Source organism: Pelophylax lessonae, assembly GCF_965119305.1.
Source record: "Pelophylax lessonae genome assembly, chromosome: 8".
Lineage (NCBI taxonomy): Eukaryota > Metazoa > Chordata > Amphibia > Anura > Ranidae > Pelophylax > Pelophylax lessonae.
In genome coordinates this window covers 146,589,556-146,611,999 of record NC_138775.1, presented here as the reverse complement: position 1 = coordinate 146,611,999, position 22,444 = coordinate 146,589,556, and the positions used below count along the sequence as shown (strand labels likewise).

The window sequence follows — 22,444 nt, the reverse complement described above, 5'->3', positions numbered from 1 at the left end:
CGCTCATGTGTGCCAGGCTGCCCAGAGGCAACGAAAGGCTGTCCTCTGTGGGAGGTGTATCGTCCGTGTCCTCTGTATCCCCCCAGCCACGCACCAGTGATGGCCATGAGCTGGCCTGGGTGCCACCCTGCTGTGAACATGGTTCCATCTCCTCCTCCAGCTCCTCCTCCTCCTCATCCTCCTCATCCTCCAGAACTGTGCCCCTGCTGGACAATTGCGTCCCTGGCGTTTGCGTGTGCAGGAACCCACCCTCGGAGCCCCTTGCGAATGACTGCCCTGAAAGCCTTGGAAATGTTACCTCTTCATCCTCCTCCTCCTCCTCATCCTGTGCCACATCCTCTTCCATCATCGCCCGAATTGTTTTTTCAAGGAGGCATAGAAGTGGGATAGTTAAGCTGAGAACGGCGTCATTGCCACTGGCCATGTTGGTGGAGTACTCAAAACAGCGCAACAAGGCACACAGGTCTCGCATGGAGGCCCAGTTAAATTAAATAGCGGAATAGAAAATATGATCCAAAAAAAGTGTATGTATATCACACGTACACAACCACACTGGGCCCCAATTACTATTGTTTGTACCCCTAAAAGGCTAGATGAGGAGTAGGGGGAGTATGGAACAGGCAGCACCCTCAAACCTTCAGAAGTATGAGATGAACCCCAACAACTTGGAAAGGTGGATCTCTCTCACACGTACCAACACAGACTATCCCCCAATTTAACTGATCCCCAAAGGTTTTTGATTAAATAGCGGAATAGAAAATATGATCCAAAAAAAGTGTATGTATATCACACGTACACAACCACACTAGGCCCCAATTACTATTGTTTGTACCCCTAAAAGGCTAGATGAGGAGTAGGGGGGGTATGGAACAGGCAGCACCCTCAAACCTTCAGAAGTATGAGATGAACCCCAACAACTTGGAAAGGTGGATCTCTCTCACACGTACCAACACAGACTATCCCCCAATTTAACTGATCCCCAAAGGTTTTTGATTAAATAGCGGAATAGAAAATATGATCCAAAAAAAGTGTATGTATATCACACGTACACAACCACACTAGGCCCCAATTACTATTGTTTGTACCCCTAAAAGGCTAGATGAGGAGTAGGGGGGGTATGGAACAGGCAGCACCCTCAAACCTTCAGAAGTATGAGATGAACCCCAACAACTTGGAAAGGTGGATCTCTCTCACACGTACCAACACAGACTATCCCCCAATTTAACTGATCCCCAAAGGTTTTTGATTAAATAGCGGAATAGAAAATATGATCCAAAAAAAGTGTATGTATATCACACGTACACAACCACACTAGGCCCCAATTACTATTGTTTGTACCCCTAAAAGGCTAGATGAGGAGTAGGGGGGGTATGGAACAGGCAGCACCCTCAAACCTTCAGAAGTATGAGATGAACCCCAACAACTTGGAAAGGTGGATCTCTCTCACACGTACCAACACAGACTATCCCCCAATTTAACTGATCCCCAAAGGTTTTTGATTAAATAGCGGAATAGAAAATATGATCCAAAAAAAGTGTATGTATATCACACGTACACAACCACACTAGGCCCCAATTACTATTGTTTGTACCCCTAAAAGGCTAGGAGTAGGGGGAGTATGGAACAGGCAGCACCCTCAAACCTTCAGAAGTATGAGATGAACCCCAACAACTTGGAAAGGTGGATCTCTCTCACACGTACCAACACAGACTATCCCCCAATTTAACTGATCCCCAAAGGTTTTTGATTAAATAGCGGAATAGAAAATATGATCCAAAAAAAGTGTATGTATATCACACGTACACAACCACACTAGGCCCCAATTACTATTGTTTGTACCCCTAAAAGGCTAGATGAGGAGTAGGGGGAGTATGGAACAGGCAGCACCCTCAAATCTTCAGAAGTATGAGATTGTGTTCACTGTACCCCACAAAGATTGAGTTCACTGCACCCCACAATGATTGTGTTCACTGCACCCCACAAAGATTGTGTTCACTGCACCTCACAAAGATTGTGTTCACTGTACCCCCCAAAGATTGTGTTCACTGCACCCCACAAAGATTCTGTTCACTGTACCCCACAAAGATTGTGTTCACTGCACCCTAAAAGGATGTTGTTCACTGCACCCCACAAAGATTGTGTTCACTGCACCCTAAAAGGATGTTGTTCACTGCACCCCAAAAAGATTGTGTTCACTGTACCCCCCCAAAGATTGTGTTCACTGCACCCCACAAAGATTGTGTTCACTGCACCCCAAAAAGATTGTGTTCACTGTACCCCCCAAAGATTGTGTTCACTGCACCCCAAAAAGATTGTGTTCACTGTACCCCCCAAAGATTGTGTTCACTGCACCCCACAAAGATTCTGTTCACTGTACCCCACAAAGATTGTGTTCACTGCACCCCAAAAAGATTGTGTTCACTGTACCCCCCCAAAGATTGTGTTCACTGCACCCCACAAAGATTCTGTTCACTGCACCCCACAAAGGATTTTGTTCACTGCACCCCAAAAAGATTGTGTTCACTGCACCCCAAAAAGGATTTTGATCACTGCACCCCAAAAAGGATGTTGTTCACTGCACCCCAAAAATGATTTTGTTCACTCCACCCCAAAAAGATTGTGTTCACTGCACCCCACAAAGATTGTGTTCACTGCACCCCAAAAAGATTGTGTTCACTGTACCCCCCAAAGATTGTGTTCACTGCACCCCACAAAGATTCTGTTCACTGTACCCCACAAAGATTGTGTTCACTGCACCCCAAAAAGATTGTGTTCACTGCACCCCAAAAAGGATGTTGTTCACTGCACCCCAAAAAGGATGTTGTTCACTCCACCCCAAAAAGATTGTGTTCACTGCACCCCACAAAGATTGTGTTCACTGCACCCCAAAAAGATTGTGTTCACTGCACCCCAAAAATGATTTTGTTCACTGCACCCCAAAAAGGATTTTGTTCACTGCACCCCAAAAAGGATGTTGTTCACTCCACCCCAAAAAGATTGTGTTCACTGCACCCCAAAAAGATTGTGTTCACTGCACCCCACAAAGGATTTTGTTCACTGCACCCCAAAAAGATTGTGTTCACTGCACCCCAAAAAGGATGTTGTTCACTGCACCCCAAAAAGGATTTTGTTCACTGCACCCCAAAAAGATTGTGTTCACTGCACCCCACAAAGGATTTTGTTCACTGCACCCCACAAAGATTGTGTTCACTGCACACCAAAAAGGATTGTGTTCACTGCACCCCAAAAAGATTTTGTTCACTGCACCCCAAAAAGATTGTGTTCACTGCAGCCCAAAAAGATTGTGTTCACTGCAGCCCAAAAAGATTGTGTTCACTGCAGCCCACACACAGAAAAATGGATGTGGATCACTGACACCTGCCTATCTCCAATCCCACACCACACAGCAATATCGATTGTAGTTTGTAGAACACAGTTTCCCTAAAATTCAGCAGACTCTGTCCCTAACAGGATTGAGAAGAGATCGTAGATCAGGATTGAGTGCAGATTCACCCCACCCCCCACACAGCAATATCGATTGTAGTTTGTAGAAGACACTGACCCTATAATTCAGCAGACTCTATCCCTAAAATGCCTACAACTCGCCCTGCCTAAACACTCCGACCTGTCCCTCAATTCTATCCGGACACAAATGGTTTTTTCCTGCCTATCTTTCCCTAATCAGCAGCCAGCACATTGATGTGTGCTCTGTCCCTTAGCTAAGCAGCAGAATGACGCTGCTGCGGCGGCTGCCTCGAACTTATAAAGACTTGGTCACATGCTTCAGACGGCCAATCACAGCTACTAAGACATTTGCAGGCATGGCTGGGATGGCTTAAGGCACACCAGTTAAACGATTGTTGATTGGCTGTTGAAAGCCCGCCATGAAAAGAGCGCCAAAGCATGCAAAACCCGGAAATAAAACGACCGAACACGGATTTTTACCCGAACATACAGTAAAGTGTCCGTGTTCGGGTAAAAAAAATCCAATTATTCGGTACGAACACGAATAATACAGTCCGTGTTCGCTCAACACTACAAGTGATCTATCCACTTTTTACACAAGACCTTTTTTATTACAGTGCTTTAGGAACTAGGGGTTTTCTGTTTTGTTGATGAAATGTTTTTGGTCCATTTTGACCACATTTGGAATATATTGCTTGAATTTTTAGCTGTTTAATGTTATATGCCATGCATTGTATTATGTATTTGTATGTGTATGTATTTGTATGAAGCATGCTGTCTCATTGCTGCAGTTAAGTTGCTGAATCTGATGCCATATACATAGGGCTTAGAGTTGTGCGTGTATCCATTTTTTAGATTTGAAATTTAAAATGTGTGTGAAGGTGAAACTTTTATTTATTTTTTTAATTTTTGGATATAATAGGGAAGGGTTTTGATCTTATTCCAAGTTGTTGTATTTTTATGGTCTGTGTCTCTGCGTGGGGTATTTATTCCTTGTTTTGTCCTGCTGAACATTGTCACAGAGACCGAAGAAAAGAGAAGTTACAGTTAGGTTGCTGAATCTGATGCCATGTACACAGGACCCATCAAGTTGTGAGTGTATCCATTTTCTAGGTTTGAGATTTAAAATGTATGCAAAGGTGAAACATTTTTCTTTTTGGTTTTGGATGTAATAGGGAAGGATTCGATCATTTTTATGGTCTGTGTTTGCCTGGGATATTCCTCCCTTGTTTTGTCCTGCTAAACATTGTCACATAGACACAAAGTAAGAGCAATTCCTAAAATTTTAAAGTTGTCATGAGAGAAAGTGAAGGATAAATCTTCTAACGGGGACATATCTTTTGATGCAAACTCTCTAAGATTGGAATTCCAATCATATCCTGTTTGGTCTCCAAGACAGAAAGTGATGAGAAATTTCCCTAGCAGACAAAGACAGTAAACATCTAATAGGGGTTTAAACCTTTCCCTACTCTATCTAAATCTAAAAAGGAAATTGTGGGTTATATACACTTTCCCTAGAGAGGGACAATTTTGTCAAGGCAGATTGTCAATCACAAACCTCTGGAGGGTCTTATCTTTTTTTGAAACTATATTAATGGCCTGACCTTGCTACGTTTCTAAATTGTATCCACCCTATGGGAAAATAAGTGGTCTGTCAGAAACAGAATCCAGTGCAACAGGTGATACGAGCACCCAAAAACCTCAATATTGTCCACAGCAAGTCAAGGAAAGATTAATCTCTGTTAGAATGTATCATTAATAAAATAATGTTTTTAGCCACCTCTTCTTAAGCTGCCAGTTGAGGACCTGTGAGGGGTCTATTTCTCAAACTAGAGAAATTGTTGTAGTATGTTCACTGTATAACATTTTAATTATTTTTGTTATCTAACTATAAAAAATATAATTAGCATGTGCTCCTTATATCGTGCAGTGAGGCATATGCAGTTTAGATACAATGATAACATAATTTTTGAACTAAACTATTTAAGTCTGCATGTAAACATGGACATACTTACTAACCTCACCAAACTGACCCTCCCCAAGTTTCTCTTTGAAGGTTAAATGTTTCCTTGGAAATTCCTCCACTGCTACTTCTTTACCAGACAGTAGGTCCATTGTGATTGCTGGGACTGAGTAGGTGTTGCCACCTGTCACCCCTTGCAAATTAACTATATCTGCCTCAGCGTAATGTGGGACTCCTTCTGCATTGGTGGGCAGTGGTAGTTTGCCAGCAGAACTTCCTGTTTGGTGAAAAAAAAAAATGTTTTTCAGGTTAAGTCATATAAAAACTTTTAGATTTGCAGTGTAAAATTGTATTTATTGTAAAGCTTATGATTACATTAGTGATGAACAAAAATACAGTATGTCCCTTCATGCATAGTATATTTATTCTTCTTGCTTCCAGGTCAGTTTTCAGTATTTCAAAGAGATAGTGTTTAAATTTGCAAGATCTATTTTCCCTGTAATTATTATGCATAACTGGCATGTGTAGACGTTTACAATTATGGGGGCAATGCTAGAAAATCTGGAAGGATTTCAAAACTATGGTCATCCAAGGACAAAAATGCATTTTTTTTTTAACATTTTGCAGAATTGGGTAGCACTCATTTATAAAAATGGAGGAAATGAATGCTGAAATGGTTCCCACAGAACTAAATGCAAATTTGAGTTTCATCCTTCTGGTTTAGGGGGACATATTAAATAAATGACAAGTTGCAATGGGTACTTTAGAATGGTTATAATCTGCTATAGCAGTTGTAATCAAGGAACATTTGTAGAAAAACATTTTTAGAAAAACCCTTGTCCTGCCTGACATCAACAACAGCAGTTCCTAATAAACTTCATCAACTTAGTTAACTCTGTTCTGGGCAAAACATAGCTATATTATTTGCCTGAGATGTTTAGTTTAGCATTCGGTATTAGAAATTTTGTCTATGCAGGGGTATTGTTTGTCAAATATGGATAATTTGTGTGATCCCGCGAGCAACTATGTATGAAGACAATATATTAATGCTGCTTGCACTGATCACTCCCTTTAAGGTAAGTGCTAAAATATTAAATATGTGTAAAAGTGCTGAGCATTCAATTTTGCTGTGAAAAAAACAAATTTGTGATAACTATGACAAAAAAAATATAAATGTGAAATGAATATATAAATACCAATTAGAATATCAATGTTTAAAATCCTTGTTGTGTACTAAATTATTATTATTTTTTTTCCCAAAACTAAATTATATTGATATTCAGTAAACCATTAAATTCTAAACTAATAAAATACAAATAGATTCCCAAAATACATATAGTTGTGATGTTTAGAAATATGACTGCATTATAGCTTCACTCTGTTAGCATCAAAAATATTTATAGTGTGCTGATATCAAAATGTGAAGCACGAAAATCCAAATATGTGTCTATGTCTGTGGTTGTGGTGAATTCCAATCACCAGTGTTCTATTTACACTTGAATAGATGATCTGTGGCGTCAGTGCTGTGGAGGGGTTTGTCTCCTGATTTATCTTCTCCCTTATGGCTCCCCTTAGGGGTATGTACTTACCTTGTGGGATATGATCTTGCGCTCTTTAATCAATACTAGCCTGGATTTCCACTATGCAGCTCTGGATTATTTCTTCTGGAATGTTCCCAGTCAGCAGGTAGTGTGCCAGATCAGGTACCTAGTACGTAATTGATTGTACACAGCCAAAGCTGATCGACGGGTACCGCAGACTCGATTTCCACCGGCACCCTCCGATCCTTCGGTACAGAGGGGGAACGGCTGTCTGCCTATGTAAACAAGGCAGATAGCTGTTCTGTCAGTAAAGAAGGCATGGGTCCTGTGTTCCTTCAAGCAGGGACACGGATCTATGCCTACCCCTAGTACAAGCACTCATGGCCTGCTGATAAGCCAGTACAACTGGCCCTGTTGTACTGGGCCCGGAGTCCTCAGCTCTGCAGGGGGGCCCGGGCAGTCTAAAATCTAAAACACAGTGCAGAATAATAATAAAAAAAATAAGGCTTTTTGAATTAACAGCATCCCCTCTCCTACTTACTTAACTAGTGTTTTTCCTTTTTCTGGGCCCCTCTGTAATAATGTGCTGGTATGTGTGGGAGGGACTACTTCTGTTTCGGGCGCATGTCAATTCAGTGCCCGCTCTGCATGCATAGGATTCTTGCCTGCAGCCTGCTTATTGCCTTCCCTGCCCTGGCGGAGTGATCTCTCTTCCCCTGCTTATGGTGCTCAGCTCTGCTCCCCACTCGGCCTGGAAGCTGTGTCTGTGAGGAGGCAGAGAGGAAACATCTCAGACACAGGCAGCCGACATTTCTCTCCAGAAAGCAGGCAACAGCACTGCAGGAAGGCACTGAGGAGAAGAGGTAAGTTAGTGAGGAGAAGAAGAGGTTCGTGATTGTGAGGCTGCCAGACTTTCACAGTGCAGTGCCTAACACAGCAGAACATTCAGATGTGTCTGAACACTGAAGACACATTTTATTTCCCACAAAGTCAGGCAGGGCTAAACATTGAAGGAAAGCCCAGAAAATCCAGATTGTTTCTTTATGTATTTGACTTTGTAAACGTTTACAGGATTGATGTAGCTAAATATGCTTGCCTCACTGGTATTATTTCCCAAGTCAGCCAAAAGACTTCTATAGTAAAAAAAAAAGTTATGCTTTCAAATTTGTGCTTTTTATTCAAGCTACCTGAGAACAGAAAAGCTTTTTTTTCAGGTTGGAAATAAAAGCAATAACCATAGCAGTGTCATTGAAGGCATCCTGTCACTTCTGTCACAAGGGAAAGTTACAGGAGTTCAATATGTAATGAACAGAGGATTCTCTCTGCCAGAGGTGGGAAGCATTGTGACACTGCCCTAAAAATCTCTGCTTTCACTTTATCTAAAAACTCTGATCCCAGACAGAGAGAAAGAGAGAGAGAGATGGGGAGAGACAGACTGAGAAGAGAGACATATTTATATAGATGGGAGAGAGAGAGAGAGAGAGACTGAGAGGAGAAGAGAGAGATATATAGATGGGAGAGAGAGACTGAGAGAAGAAGAGAGAGATATATAGATGGGAGAGAGAGAGACTGAGAGAAGAAGAGAGAGATATATAGATGGGAGAGAGAGAGAGAGACTGAGAGGAGAAGAGAGAGATATATAGATGGGAGAGAGAGAGACTGAGAGAAGAAGAGAGAGATATATAGATGGGAGAGAGAGAGACTGAGAGGAGAAGAGAGAGATATATAGATGGGAGAGAGAGAGACTGAGAGGAGAAAAGAGAGATATATAGATGGGAGAGAGATGGAGAGACAGAGAGAGAGAAAGAGAGGGAGAGAAAAAGAGAGATAAAAGGGGAAAGAGACTGAAAGAGATGGAGAAAACAAGATATAGAGAGAATTAGAGATGGAGGAGCAGACAGAAAGAGCGAGACCGAGAGAAAGAGACAGATAAATATTATAGAGAGAGCGGTGGACAGAGAGAGAGAGATGGAGAAAGAGAGGGAGATGGAGAGAGCAATAGAGAAAGAGAGGGATAAAGAGAGACAGAGAGAGATGAAAGGGGAAAGAGACTGAAAGAGAGAGATAGAGAAAACGAGATATAGAGAGAATTACAGATGGAGGGGCAGACAGAAAGAGACAGATTGATAAATATTATATAATATAAGATAAAGATGGAGAGAGATAGAGGGAGAGAGAAAAAGAGAAATGGAGAAAGAAGCAGAGAGGTAGGCAGAAAGAGAGAGGGGCGGAGGGAGTGAGAAATAAAGAGAGAGAGAAAGAGATACATAGAGAAAGAAAGAGAAGAAGAGAGAAAGATAAAGAGACAGAGAGTTAAAGATTATATATCACAAAATAAAGATAGAGAGGGAGAGAGACTAAAATGATAGAGATACAGCAGAGAGAGATAGAATGAATATATATATATATATATATATATATATATATATATATATATATATATATATATAATATCATAGATACAGAAAGAGAAATGGGCAGAGAAGGAAAAAGAGAGAGCAGAAAGATATATGGAGAGAGAGGAAAGGATGAGATACCAAAAAAAAAGAAAGGAACAGAGTGAACGACTGAGGGAGGGAAGAGAGTGACAGAGAACAGAAGAGAGCGCAGAGAGGAGCAGTGAGATGAACTGGACAATCTATATACAGTATTTGAAGCATCAGCTTTTATCAAGAGAACAGGAACTTGTATAGAAGGCTGTATACGGTGTTAGAAGGCTGTATACAGTGTTAGAAGGCTGTATACAGTGTTAGAAGGCTGTATACGGTGTTAGAAGGCTGTATACGGTGTTAGAAGGCTGTATACGGTGTTAGAAGGCTGTATACGGTGTTAGAAGGCTGTATACGGTGTTAGAAGGCTGTATACAGTGTTAGAAGGCTGTATACGGTGGCACCTGCAGCTCCTCGGGTGCGGAAATTTTATGCCCAGCTTATTTTTAGCCTCCATGTATATAAGGGCCTGAGTTCCCATCACCACCGGGGTAGGGATAGCAGTGGCGGCAATTTATTTCAGAGCCACCACAGTGCTATTTCAAAACAGTTAGCTTAGCCCCAGCATTTTCTGTGTGCCCCCCTTTGAATTTAGTACTAGAATCACCAACTGTCTGTGAAAGCCAGGATTTAGTCCTGGTTCACATTAGTACGAGATCAGACATCGCATATGATTTGCAGCGCACTGCTCTGCAAATCACATGCGATGTCTGTGCAATGCAAATTCAAGCATACATATTGTAAGGCTGAATTTGCATCGCATTCGGACACAACTCGCACAGGACCCTTTTTTGATCCGCAGCAGGATTGGATCGCATGGTGGTTCACACCTATGCGATTCATGTCCGAACTGACAGTTCGCACTGCGATATGCAAACTGATCTTGGGGTGTTGTTAACTTTGTATTGACACCCCCAACGATTCGCATATGGCAGTGTGAACTGCTTGCGATTTGAATGCGATGCGGGAACCTGCAGTGGATTCACAGGGTTCCCGCATTGCATTTATGTGAACTGGCACTTAACACTAAACCCAGAAGCTGAAAAAATATTTTCCTGTGCTACACAGCATTCCATAGGAGTGCCTGTAGCAGACCACTGTGTGTCACTCCCAGCTTCTGTAGCCTCCTGGGATCTGTGAAGATTTTACATGAATAACTAAAAGCTCATAAGAAGCTGATCATTGTAAGCCCCCTCTCAGTGGTAAATGGTTTCTCTCATCTCTGTAAAGTGATACATCTCCAGGAGAGCTTGTTCTTTTGCAAGACAAAAGACTTACTAGCTAGATCACCATATAAAAATTAAGGAAAGAGAGTCTAAAAAAGAAAACTAATGCAATGTAATATACTAAATGTCTGCTTTTGGGTTTAGGACTGCTTTAAATATACAGTATATTACAGAAGTGAGTACACCCCTCACATTTTTGTAAATATTTTATTTTATCTTTTCATGTGACAACACTGAAGAAATGACACTGCTACAATGTAAAGTAGTGAGTGTACAGCTTGTATAACAGTGTCAATTTGCTGTCCCCTCAAAATAACTCACACAGCCATTATTGTCTAAACCGCTGGCAACAAAAGTGAGCACACCCTAAGTGAAAATGCCCAAATTGGGCCCAATTAGCCATTTTCCCTCCCCAGTGTCATGTGACCCGTTAGTGTTACAAGGTCTCAGGTGTGAATGGGGAACAGGACTTTACAATCACTTTAAAGTCCCTTCTATTGCACTCAGCCTACTCCAAATCTCCAACTTTCTTCTGCAGTGCTCCGTCTTCCTGTTACAGGGAAAGTGGAAAGGAGAGCTTCTGGAGCTCACAGAGGACATTACAAGGAGGCAGAAAACCACAATTTCAGGAAAAATAGATTATAGGGCCAGTAAGCAGTGGATATGTATGATTTTTATTTTTGAGCAACCAGTATCTTAAGACACTGGGCTCCATCCCTGAAACCTATCTACCGCTTTAAGAGCAGTGTTAAAAAAGCTCATAGCATTTTTCAAAAAATGTTTTGCCATTCAGCAAAAAATGCTTGTAAACTATGGCCTGCGTTATTCCATTGAAATGTGGGGTATTTATTTCATAGAACCATCCTGAGATAAAAGAGGTCTGTTCCCCTCTGAAATCGGTATTCCTTTTGGATAATCAAACCTATAACTGGCTGGAGGAAGATAAATATCACTTAAAGACAAAACTGCACTTTGTTTCAAGGCGGGGTCTAGGGAGGGGCCAGGGGCGGGGTCTAGGGAGGGGGCAGGGGTGGGGCTTAAGGGGCCCCATCAGGTAGGCTGTACGGGGCCCCATGATTTCTATCAGCGGCCCTGCAAGCACCTCCCCTACAGTAAGAAAACACCAGCTAGGCACACATTTAACCCTTTGATCGCCCCTAATGTTAACCCATTCCCAGCCAATGTCATTAGTAGAGTGACAGTGTATATTTTTTTTAGTACTGATTGCTGTATTAGTGTCACTAGTTCCCAAAAAAGTGTCAAAAGTGTCAGTTAGTGTTCGATTTGTCCACTGCAGTATAGCAGTCCTGCTATAAATCTCTGATCATCACAATTATGAGTAAAAAAAAAAGATGCTATAACTGTTGTGCTAACCAATCAATATGCTTATTGGGATTTTTTTTACCAAAAACATGTGGCAGAATACATATTGGTCTAAATTTATGAAGGAGTTTGATTCTTTTCTATTTGTTTTTTGGATGTGTATTATAGCAGAAAGTAAAAAATATTGTTTTGTTTTTTATTTTAAAATTGTCGGTCTTTTTTTCCTTTTTTTTCCTTTTAGCGCAAAAGTTCAAAACTGCAGAGGTGATCAAATACCACCAAAAGTACAGCGTCGCACGACTGCGCGATTGTCAGTTAAAGTAACGCAAGGGGGTAAACTAAAAGGATAGATGACTTAAATACTTTCTATCGGCAACTTGCCATGCTGCCCTAATATTTTAAACCCAGTAGTTTCATACTTCCATTTTTTTTTTTACTGGAAACACTTGTCTCAGTGAGTTGCCGCTTCAAAGACCAACTTCAGTCAAAAAATCTTATAGGTTTTGGATAGAAAGGAAAGGGTTAGAATCTTTGTCAGGTTAATTCTGTCCTTGACCTGTACAGGGTAGACTACCTCTTCATTCCTGACTGAATGACACAAGGGCGAAGGGTGTCATTAGAGCAGAAAGAAAGCCACAGAATAAGAAACATAACAGATGTTTAACCTTTTCACATATCTTAAAAAAAGTGTTTTGTTTGCATTCTTTCACCCCAATGAAAAAATTCCTATCTCTTCCAGTCTTTACGAATGTTACTTAGGCAGGAAGTGAGGGAGGCATAGCAATAGCAAAATCTAACCGTGGTTCGAAATCTTCCTCTCTCTTTCCAAAATGACAAAAACTTTGGATAGGAATTAAACTTTAACAATAATTCACACCTTGAAATACAGCAGGTAACTCATCTCATGTGAACAAGGCCGAAATGGGCACAGTAAGCAAGTGCCTAGTGGTGTTGATGTAGTGTTTCCTGGACTCAAGGGGATGTACCATATGGTGGAAAAAATATTTGTTCACCAGCATGTATAAATTAGACACCGGTCATCAATCAGAGCCCATCCTTGGTCCTACAGTACTAGACTGAGCTGAATGCAGTATTTAGGAGCAGTTTGCTATCCCTGCCAAAATAGGGAGAATGAGGTAGCCTCAGGACCCAAGATCACCATAATGCACAAATTATTGTTGTCAGTAATTCAAATGCTTAGCTTCCCCAGATGCGGATGCACAGAGAAAAAATATGCTTAATAAGAGTAAAGCTGATAGAGCATTATCCAGTATCAAAGAGAAAGGCTAGTTAACTGAGTGTAGCATAGTGGGTCATTCAGGAGTCACTAAATTCAAGTGCCACTGACATCCTATTACTAATTGCAGATAACTGAGAGGTGGGTGACTGTAACAAACTGCTGGTAACTTATTTGCTGAAACAAGGAGGTGGTTAAACATAAATGGCATTAAAACAAGTCTATTGCAATAATGAAGTTCCCAAGCAAAGCTATACCTGTAAAAGAAAAGTGTAAATTACTCACCTCTAGTGCCATCAAAACACTGATCCATTCATAAGAAATCATTCCCTTAAGTTCCCTGGAAACCAACGAACACAGGAGTGTCATTCTCTTGTGCACCTGCAACTCTTACTAGTTCCTTCCTCTACAAGTTCCTAGATCGACCCATCGTGTTCCTTTTTTCTGCCCCTGCAACTCTCACTAGTTCCTTCTGCTGACTTCCACATCACTACTGCATGCTGTTGTGACATGATGAACTTATATAAGGTGTACTAGTTCTCCACTCTATCCTAAACTGAAAAAAAGTTTGTCCTGGTAATACACTTTACCCCCTCACACCGACCTAACACAAATATGCGGCCCCACTCAGCTGGGCTTTTTTCTGTGGGGCCACATATTTGCGTATCTCTCTTTGTGCTGGGAGCTAGCCACATGGCACGCTCTCAGCACAGAGATAGGGGTCTCATGGAGAACCCTGGGCCCTGTACTAATGATCGGGATCCGGAACTCCTGATTCCAGGTCATCTGATTACTGTGAAAGCCTCTGATTGGCTATCTCAGTGATCAGTCACTGTGAAGCCCACCCTTGTGTCTTCTCTCTATGAATGGAGGAGAAAGATATATCTTATTTCTCTCTCTCCTTGCAGAGTGATAAAAAAAGTGTGTGAAAAAATAATAATAATAAAAAAAATACAAAAAAAACCCCTAGATCGAGGTTTGATCAAGGTCAGCGTCTGTGTGTTTTGGGTAGGATAAATGAAAAAAAATATACACACTATTGTTTTTGGACTGTACTACGGGTACAAACAACTTACTAACATATGTGGTATTGCTGCCATTGTCAGGAGTAGGAGAATTTCATTTGGGTTGTTCTATGGTGTAAGGTTATGGTAGTAGCAAGAAATATACAGCTACATTTATAAAATGATTTTTTTTTATTTTTTTGGGCCAGATCTCCTTTCATAATAATAAAAAAAAAATCAGGAGATAGCCATTACCATTACCATTTACCACCAAATGAAAGCCCAATTTCTCCTGAAAAAAAATGTGGTATATTCCACCCGGATGCAAAAGTAGTTGTGATGGTATGTACAGTTTTACTAATACATGTCAAAGTTGCAGAATTGTGCTTAGGCATTAAGATTTGTTTTACCCGTAGGCACAAAGGGATTAAGGGCATGCTTGCTGCCACTCTTCACTTTCTCTGTCATTTTTGCATTTCAGTGAATACTCTTGTTGTAAACTCTGATTCTGCAGTTCAGTAAGTGGGAAGGAGCTATCCAAAATTTCATAGCATTAAAAATGTTTAATTATTACACACAGCAAAAAGTTTATTTTTCTAGTAAATACTTGAGATGATTAGCACTACATCATAGTCAGTTTTATTTGCCTGATATTCGTATTGCAGATCTTTAACAAAATAGTTTCATTTAGTTCATACAGTCCTACTTTAAAAGTATACACTAAACAAGCTCTCCTTACCAGCTTCTTCCTCTACAACTGCTTGTGCAGTGAGTTCTTTATAGTCTGCGCTAAGTGGGAATATCCTGTCATAAGTAGAATTTGATTCTTGTTCACTAGCTGACACAGATTCATGCCTTCGATTTGTATTGTAGGTATTGCAATCACTTGGAATTGAGAGGCTGACAGTCAGCTCTTCATCCAACATTCGTCTTGATGCCTAGGAAAAGAGAAAAAATTGACCAAGGCCAGCAGAACAAGCAACTTTCCAAGTAATCTCCATTTATACTCAAAAATAAAATAATACACAAAATATAATATCCAAGGTTTTTCAATCATGCTTACATGCGCTGGATAAAAATAACAGTTTTCATCTGATACAAAAAGACATTGGTCGCACCACCATCTAATATGTCTTTCAGTGTCAGAAGTTGAAGTGCCCATGCACAGATTATCAGACACATTCGATTTCAATGTTAATTTGCCAACAGTCTGCATGTGTCGGATTTGCTCACCTTACATACTGTAGTTCAGGAGGAATAGATATCTAATTGTGCAATGACAGTAATCATGCAACCTTTTCTAGCACAATCTAGAAATGTGTTAGGTTGCCTAATTACCAAACTGTTCAGTGTTAGCCATATGTATGGTCTAACCTATCAATGATCAGGCTGCCAAAATGAATGCATTATTTAAAGCGTAACTCCACTTTTTATGAGAAAAAACATTCTCCTCTGGATGATCTATGTACATTGCAGGGATTTTAACAAACTTTGTTGCAGAGTCCTACCTTTTGTTATTCTGAAGAAATAATTGTTTGATTCACTGTGCTGAGTGGGTCAAATGGGAGTGGTTTCATAATTATCTATCAGCTGTGGCAGCTGCAGGACACTAATGAGGGAAGCTACTGGGTCTGCAACCCTTTAGACGTGTTCCTATTGGGAGTATCTCACCAAAAAAGACAATTTTGTTGCAAGGGCATGCCAGAAATCTGACTTTTATTTTAGGCAGACTTCTGGAATAATTGGTGAGCCAATCACACAAACATGAAATTATGTTTCTGGGGTGTGGTCAGTACACATTCTGTGTACGGAACAGCTCCAGGTAGCCATATTGCATTGCATTTTCAGAAAATTACAACAGTGACGGGGGGGGGGGGGGAGCAGTGCAGCTATTGTTCTGGGACGCCGTCATATGACGGCGCACCAGAACAGCCTCTCTCGCACGACTGTGCGGCGATCGTGGATGTGCCATGTTGGTAGGACATGGCGCGACCCCTATCTTGGTAAAGAGTCAATGACATTACTCATTATCCATGTGATCGGCTGTATCCAATCTCAGTTGGTCACATGTAATTGAGAAAGTGCCGTTTATTGGCTCTCCCCGCCTCACACTGTCAAAGTGTGTGGCGAGGAGAGCCGATCAGCGGCTCCTCCTCACAGGGGAGACCAGGACAGGTAATCAGGGCACTGATCATCAGTGCCCTAATTACAGAAAAGTGAAACACAGTGCCAATCAATGCCCACCATCAGTGCCCACAATCAGTGCCCATAGTACTGCCAGTCAGTGCTCATTAGTGCCTGCTCATCTGCACTGCCCATCAGTGTCCATCAGTGCCGCCCATCAGTGCTTATCAGTGCAACCCATCAGTGCCGCCTCTCAGTGCTCATCAGTGCCACCTCTCAGTGCCCATCAGTGCCGCCTTTCAGTGCCTATTAGTGCCACCTATCAGTGCTCATCAGTGCCACCTATCAGTGCTCATCAGTGCTGCCTATCAGTGCCCATCAGTGTGGCATATTTGTACCTCCTCATCAGTGCCACCTCATCAGTGCCCATAAGTGCCACCTCATTAGTGCCCATAAGTGCCACCTCATCAGTGCAGCCTATCAGTGCCCATCAGTGCCGCCTTTCTTTTTTTTTTTGTAAGAAATAAAAAACCCAGCAGTGTTTCAATATCAGCAAAAGAAAGCTCTATTTGTGTGAAAAAAATGCTAAAAATGTCATATGGGTACAGTGTTGCATGACCGCGCAATTGTCATTCAAAGTGTGACAGCGCTGAAAGCTGAAAATTGGCCTGGGCAGGAAGGGGGTGAAAGTGCCCGTATTGAAGGTTAAAGGGTTAAAAAGGAAAGGTCATTTTAATAACATTCAATTGCAATATGATTTGTGTCGTAATCGTATACGCTATATTGTTTTTTCTTTATTTGCTGTTTTTTTTTTTTTTTTCCCCACGAAAGTGGAGTTACCCTTTAGGTCATATTTTACAATGTGAAAAAGTTTACTGAGATTTTGGGCAGTTTTTCCAGGCCCACTAACAAACTTATTATTACAGCATAAACAATTCAGTATCAATTATAATATTCTTGTAAAGTCATGCATTCAGTACATTAGTTAGGATCAAAATTGTGATAAATTATTTGGTACCATTTATATAAAAATAATGATATGTGAGAATGAGATAAATATAGATTATGCTTATAAACTAACCTTTTCCAGCATCTTTTGCCAGAACTGTCTCCATAGGATTATGACAATAATAGCTACCAGAATTAAAATAATTGCAACTAAGCAACCGATCAGAAGGCGGGTGTGGCTGTCGTCTATTTTGAGAGTCGGATCTAGAAGAGAGTAAATATCTGTATGTGAAAATATTGTAGAAGTTAAGGATAGTAAAATATTAGGCATTAATACAAAAAGGAAAAAGAGTTGTGAAGGTAAAGATCTTTTGGTTTTAGGGTAAAAGAAAAATATGCCCAGGAGAGGAAGCAAATTGAGTTTTCTCATAGTAATCGCTTATTTTGGATTGATTTTCATATTATCTCAAAAGCATTTTCAAGGTACTGAATACACTAACTGGTAAACATCCTCTAAAAAAAGTATCTTCAAATCTGTATTGCACATGCAATCATAAAAACGGGAAACACAATGGGATTGATTTACTAAAACTGGAAAGTGCACAATCTGGTGCAGCTCTGTATAAAAACCAATCAGCTTCCAGGTTTTTTGTCAAAGATTACAAGCTAAAGTTAGAAGCTGATTGGCTACCATGCACATCTGCACCAGATTTTGCACTCTCCAGTTTTAGCAAATCTACCTCAATGTGAACAAAAAGTTTTTTTTTAAATGCTTTCAAGAATAAGTAAGAAAGTGTAAACATTTATACCAATTGCCAGGCTGCTGTTATTTGACATCCTATAAACAATTATATCCATTTATCATTTTCTGTCTCATATTTCCCCAGAAATACTCCAACATGGATGCATAATCTTTGCATTTATGTTTAATAAAAATCTTTTGCAATATACCACCCTAGGTAAGACTGCATTGCTATAGCACTCATCATTGATTATAATGTAATAGAAGGTAATGGTATAATTGAATGGCCTTTCCGGCCAGGCCACTAATCAAGTTTTTGAAATATTTAATCTCAGGCTTATACATTTTACTAGCAATTCTGACCCATTCATATCCTACAATATTCATGCTTTATCTTCTGCCTGTGAGATAGATACCCGTAAATTGATTTTCTTGATTCAGAGCCAAATCTGTTTTGGCTCTGGGCCTTTGGTCCACACCCAAATCCAGCTCTGGGACCGATGAAGGTTCTTGCCAATAGTGTTGATGGGTACTAAGATCTGATTAATAGTGTAAAGAAAGAGGTGCGCTAACCTTCTAATTCTGTGGCAGCACTAGAGTTTGAAAAAGTAAAAATGTAAAATAATTTAGTGTGCTCAACAGAATACTTTAAAATGCAAATAAAATGACATCTAAATATAATCCTCCACAATATATGTGATTACCACACAATATGAAAACCTTGAAATCAAGGTGTGAAAGAAATATGTACAAATAAACACTTTGCAAAGAAATGTTTAAATAACAAATATACAGGTGAATAAAGTCCTCAGGTTATTCAAAATAATCCCAAAAAAACAAAAGTGAAGCTTTAATAAATCAAGAGATCTTCAATCCTTCCATTATTGAACCCTTAGATCCTTAAATATGGAATAAAGGGAATAGCCCCTTACCAGATGGCACTAAAAAGTAAACCTTAATAGTGAACAGGCACTTTCCACACGTGAGAGAAAATAATCGAGTGAGGTGTCACCCAAGTGATAGTGCAAACTTCTTACCAGAAGTATAAAGAGGGTAAGCGTGAACCAATGTTAGTATATGGATGCACCAGAAGAAAGGTATCCATGTGGCGTGACGGCGTGGCTGCTCCCTCCGACGTGTTTCTCCTTATCAGGCGTCAGCTGGGACCAGCTACGTGGTCTGCGCTGCAGGCGGCCACGTTTCGTATCTTGGAACCATTGTTTGTGCCTTGTTCCTCCTCCGCCATGTAAGTGCGTTTCTGTTTTTAATAAAGTTTTTTAAAAGGATAATGCACTATTGGCACCTTATTTTTTTCATTATGGGGGGGGGGCTACATTAGAGAAGAGTATCGCTAGCTTAATTTGCAAGTTGGACACGGTTCAAGTGGAGGAATCTCACTGTCCATACATTGAAGCCGCCATTGAATACCTTTTTTCTGGTGCATCCATATACTAACATTGGTTCACGCTTACCCTCTTTATACTTCTGGTAAGAAGTTTGCACTATCACTTGGGTGACACCTCACTCGATTGTTTTCTCTCACGTGTGGAAAGTGCCTGTTCACAATTAAGGTTCACTTTTTAGTGCCATCTGGTAAGGGACTATTCCCTTTATTCCATATTTAAGGATCTAAGGGTTCAATAATGGCAAGATTGAAGATCTCTTGATTTATTAAAGCTTCACTTTTGTTTTTTGGGGATTATTTTGAATAACCTGAGGACTTTATTCACCTGTATATTTCTTATTTAAACATTTCTTTGCAAAGTGTTTATTTGTACATATTTCTTTCACACCTTGATTTCAAGGTTTTCATATTGTGTGGTAATCACATATATTGTGGAGGATTATATTTAGATGTAATTTTATTTGCATTTTAAAGTATTCTGTTGAGCACACTACATTATTGTACATTTTTACTAAGATCTGATTGCAACGAAGAAGAACAAGAAACACTGTGACTACAGCTTTGAGTAGCACAATAATATGTTTAGTACGGATGAGTGAATGTGTCTGGGTTTGGATGGTGGGGGATTCATGAATGCATTGTGCAGTTCAAAAATTGCAAACCCCACTGATTTTTTTTGGAGGTGGTGGGGAGCACTGCCATGGGGGACATTTACCATTTTTTTTAAAACATCAGACATTGGGGAGAGGGTCCTCTTTCTAATGGGACTTTGAGGGTGACAAGGGAGAAACTAGACAGGTTTTATCTTGAAGTAAACTTAAAGTAGAACTATAGGCAAAACATTTTTTTTTCATTTTGGATGGAGTAACAGAGGGTTATAAAGCCCCTTTCAGATTCCCCCCCCCCCCATCTGTGTCCCATTGCGGAGATTTCCCTTCACTTTCTGTCCCATAGCCAAACAGGAAGTGAGAGGAAATCCCTGCAACTTAAGGGATGTCCCTGGGGACCCCCAGGTCACCAGAACTAGTGTCCCCATTGGAAGATTTCCCCTTTATTACTTTTCCGGGGACAACCCAAAATTTGGGATTTTCTTTTACTTTCACTTTCAAAGTAATGGTAAACATGACATGATAGAGAGGGAGAATCCCCCTAACAGGAACACAGACAGCAATAAAAACTAACAGCCATTCTAGCCCTTCTCTACTCTATCCAAAAAAAAACAAAAAAAAAAAAAACGTTTGCCTTTAGTTATACTTTAAGAGTATATTACAAACCCGATTCCAAAAAAGTTGGGACACTGTACAAATTGTGAATAAAAACAGAATGCAATGATGTGGAAGTTTCAAATTTCAATATTGTATTCAGAATACAACATAGATGACATATCAAATGTTTAAACTGATAAAATGTATAATTTTAAGGGAAAAATAAGTTGATTTTAAATTCCATGGCATCAACACATCTCAAAAAAGTTGGGACAAGGCCATGTTTACCACTGAGGAGACAAGTTGCTCAAGTTTAGGAATAGGAATGTTGTCCCAGTCTTGTCTAATACAGGCTTATAGTTGCTCAACTGTCTTAGGTCTTCTTTGTCACATCTTCTTCTTTATGAGGCCCCAAATTATTTCTATGGGTGAAAGATCTGGACTGCAGTCTGGCCATTTCAGTAACCGGATCCTTCTTCTACGCAGCCATGATGTTGTAATTGATGCAGCATGTGGTCTGGCATTGTCATGTTGGAATATGCAAGGTCTTCCCTGAAAGAGACGACGTCTGGATGGGAGCATATGTTGTTCTAGAACTTGGATATACCTTTCAGCATTGATGGTTCCTTTCCAGATGTGTAAGCTGTCCATGCCACACGCACTCATGCATCCCTATACCATCAGAGATGCAGGCTTCTGAACTGAGCGCTGATAACAACTTGGGTTGTCCTTGTCCTCTTTTGTCCGGATGGCATGGTGTCCTAGTTTTCCAAAAAGAACTTCAAACTTTGATTTGTCTGACCACAGAACAGTTTTCCACTTTGCCACAGTCCATTTTAAATGAAGGATACTGTAGAAGAAAGACAGGTGCCACTCTAAGTGCAGTAGGAAATTTTTAATAAAATATATCAATGCACACCAATATACTCACAATTGAGCAGGTGAGAAAGACAACATATAACATATAAGCATGTCCGTCCATGAGGTGGGTTCGTCTGGGTGTCTCAAGCAATCTCTAGTGCTCCGCTGTAGCCGAGTATCTAGAGAACCTATCTTTAGGAGCCAGCGGATGTCGATTGGCATCCCCTCTATATATTTCCCTCGATTAAGATGGCGGGATAGAGTCCTGAGGAAGGAGTGCATTCTCCGATAACGCGTTGTCTACGTCATCACGTCCCTACGTCACGACCGGGGAGTGTCGCCAGATGTCCATCTCTGCGTCCCAGTCCCCAGGAAGTGCCAACATCCATCAGCTACAGTGGAGCACTAGAGACTGCTTGAGACACCCGGACGAACCCACCTCACGGACGGACATGCTTATATGTTATATGTTGCCTTTCTCACCTGCTCAATTGATAGTATATTGGTGTGCATTGATATATTTTATTAAAACGTTCCTACTGCACTTCAAGTACAGTATCCTTCAAGTTCTTCTTCTTACTTGTGGCAGTGCAGCCTTCAGTGCCAAAGACTTTTTTTATATACATATGGACTTTTTTATATACATATGGACTTGAAAATGGACTTCTCCATGTGTATATGTGCATTAGACATTGTGATTATGTAAGGTAGAAACCGTTGGCTTCCCTCTCCTTTCGTTGCGCCAGTATACCAAAATATTGTTCATTTTAAATGAGCCTTGGCCCAGAGAAAACGCCTGCACTTCTGGATCATGTTTAGATATGGCTTCTTTTTTAGCCTATAGAGTTTTAGCTGGCAATGGTGAATGGCAGGGTGGATTGTGTTCACCGACAATGTTTTCTGGAAGTATT

General features: G+C 40.5%; 1 protein-coding gene across 2 annotated transcripts in view; it reads right to left on the bottom strand.

The window, feature by feature from the left end:
- The window catches only part of DDR2 (discoidin domain receptor tyrosine kinase 2), a 167,755-nt gene that overhangs the window by 13,493 nt on the left and 131,818 nt on the right, over positions 1-22,444 (bottom strand). For both annotated transcript variants that reach the window (XM_082264960.1, XM_082264961.1), the window contains 3 exons: positions 17,454-17,584; positions 14,988-15,186; positions 5,485-5,705 (listed from right to left, as the gene is read on the bottom strand). In XM_082264960.1, coding sequence (XP_082121086.1) covers positions 5,485-5,705; positions 14,988-15,186; positions 17,454-17,584 — 551 coding nt within the window. The remainder of the gene's footprint in view (positions 1-5,484; positions 5,706-14,987; positions 15,187-17,453; positions 17,585-22,444) is intronic.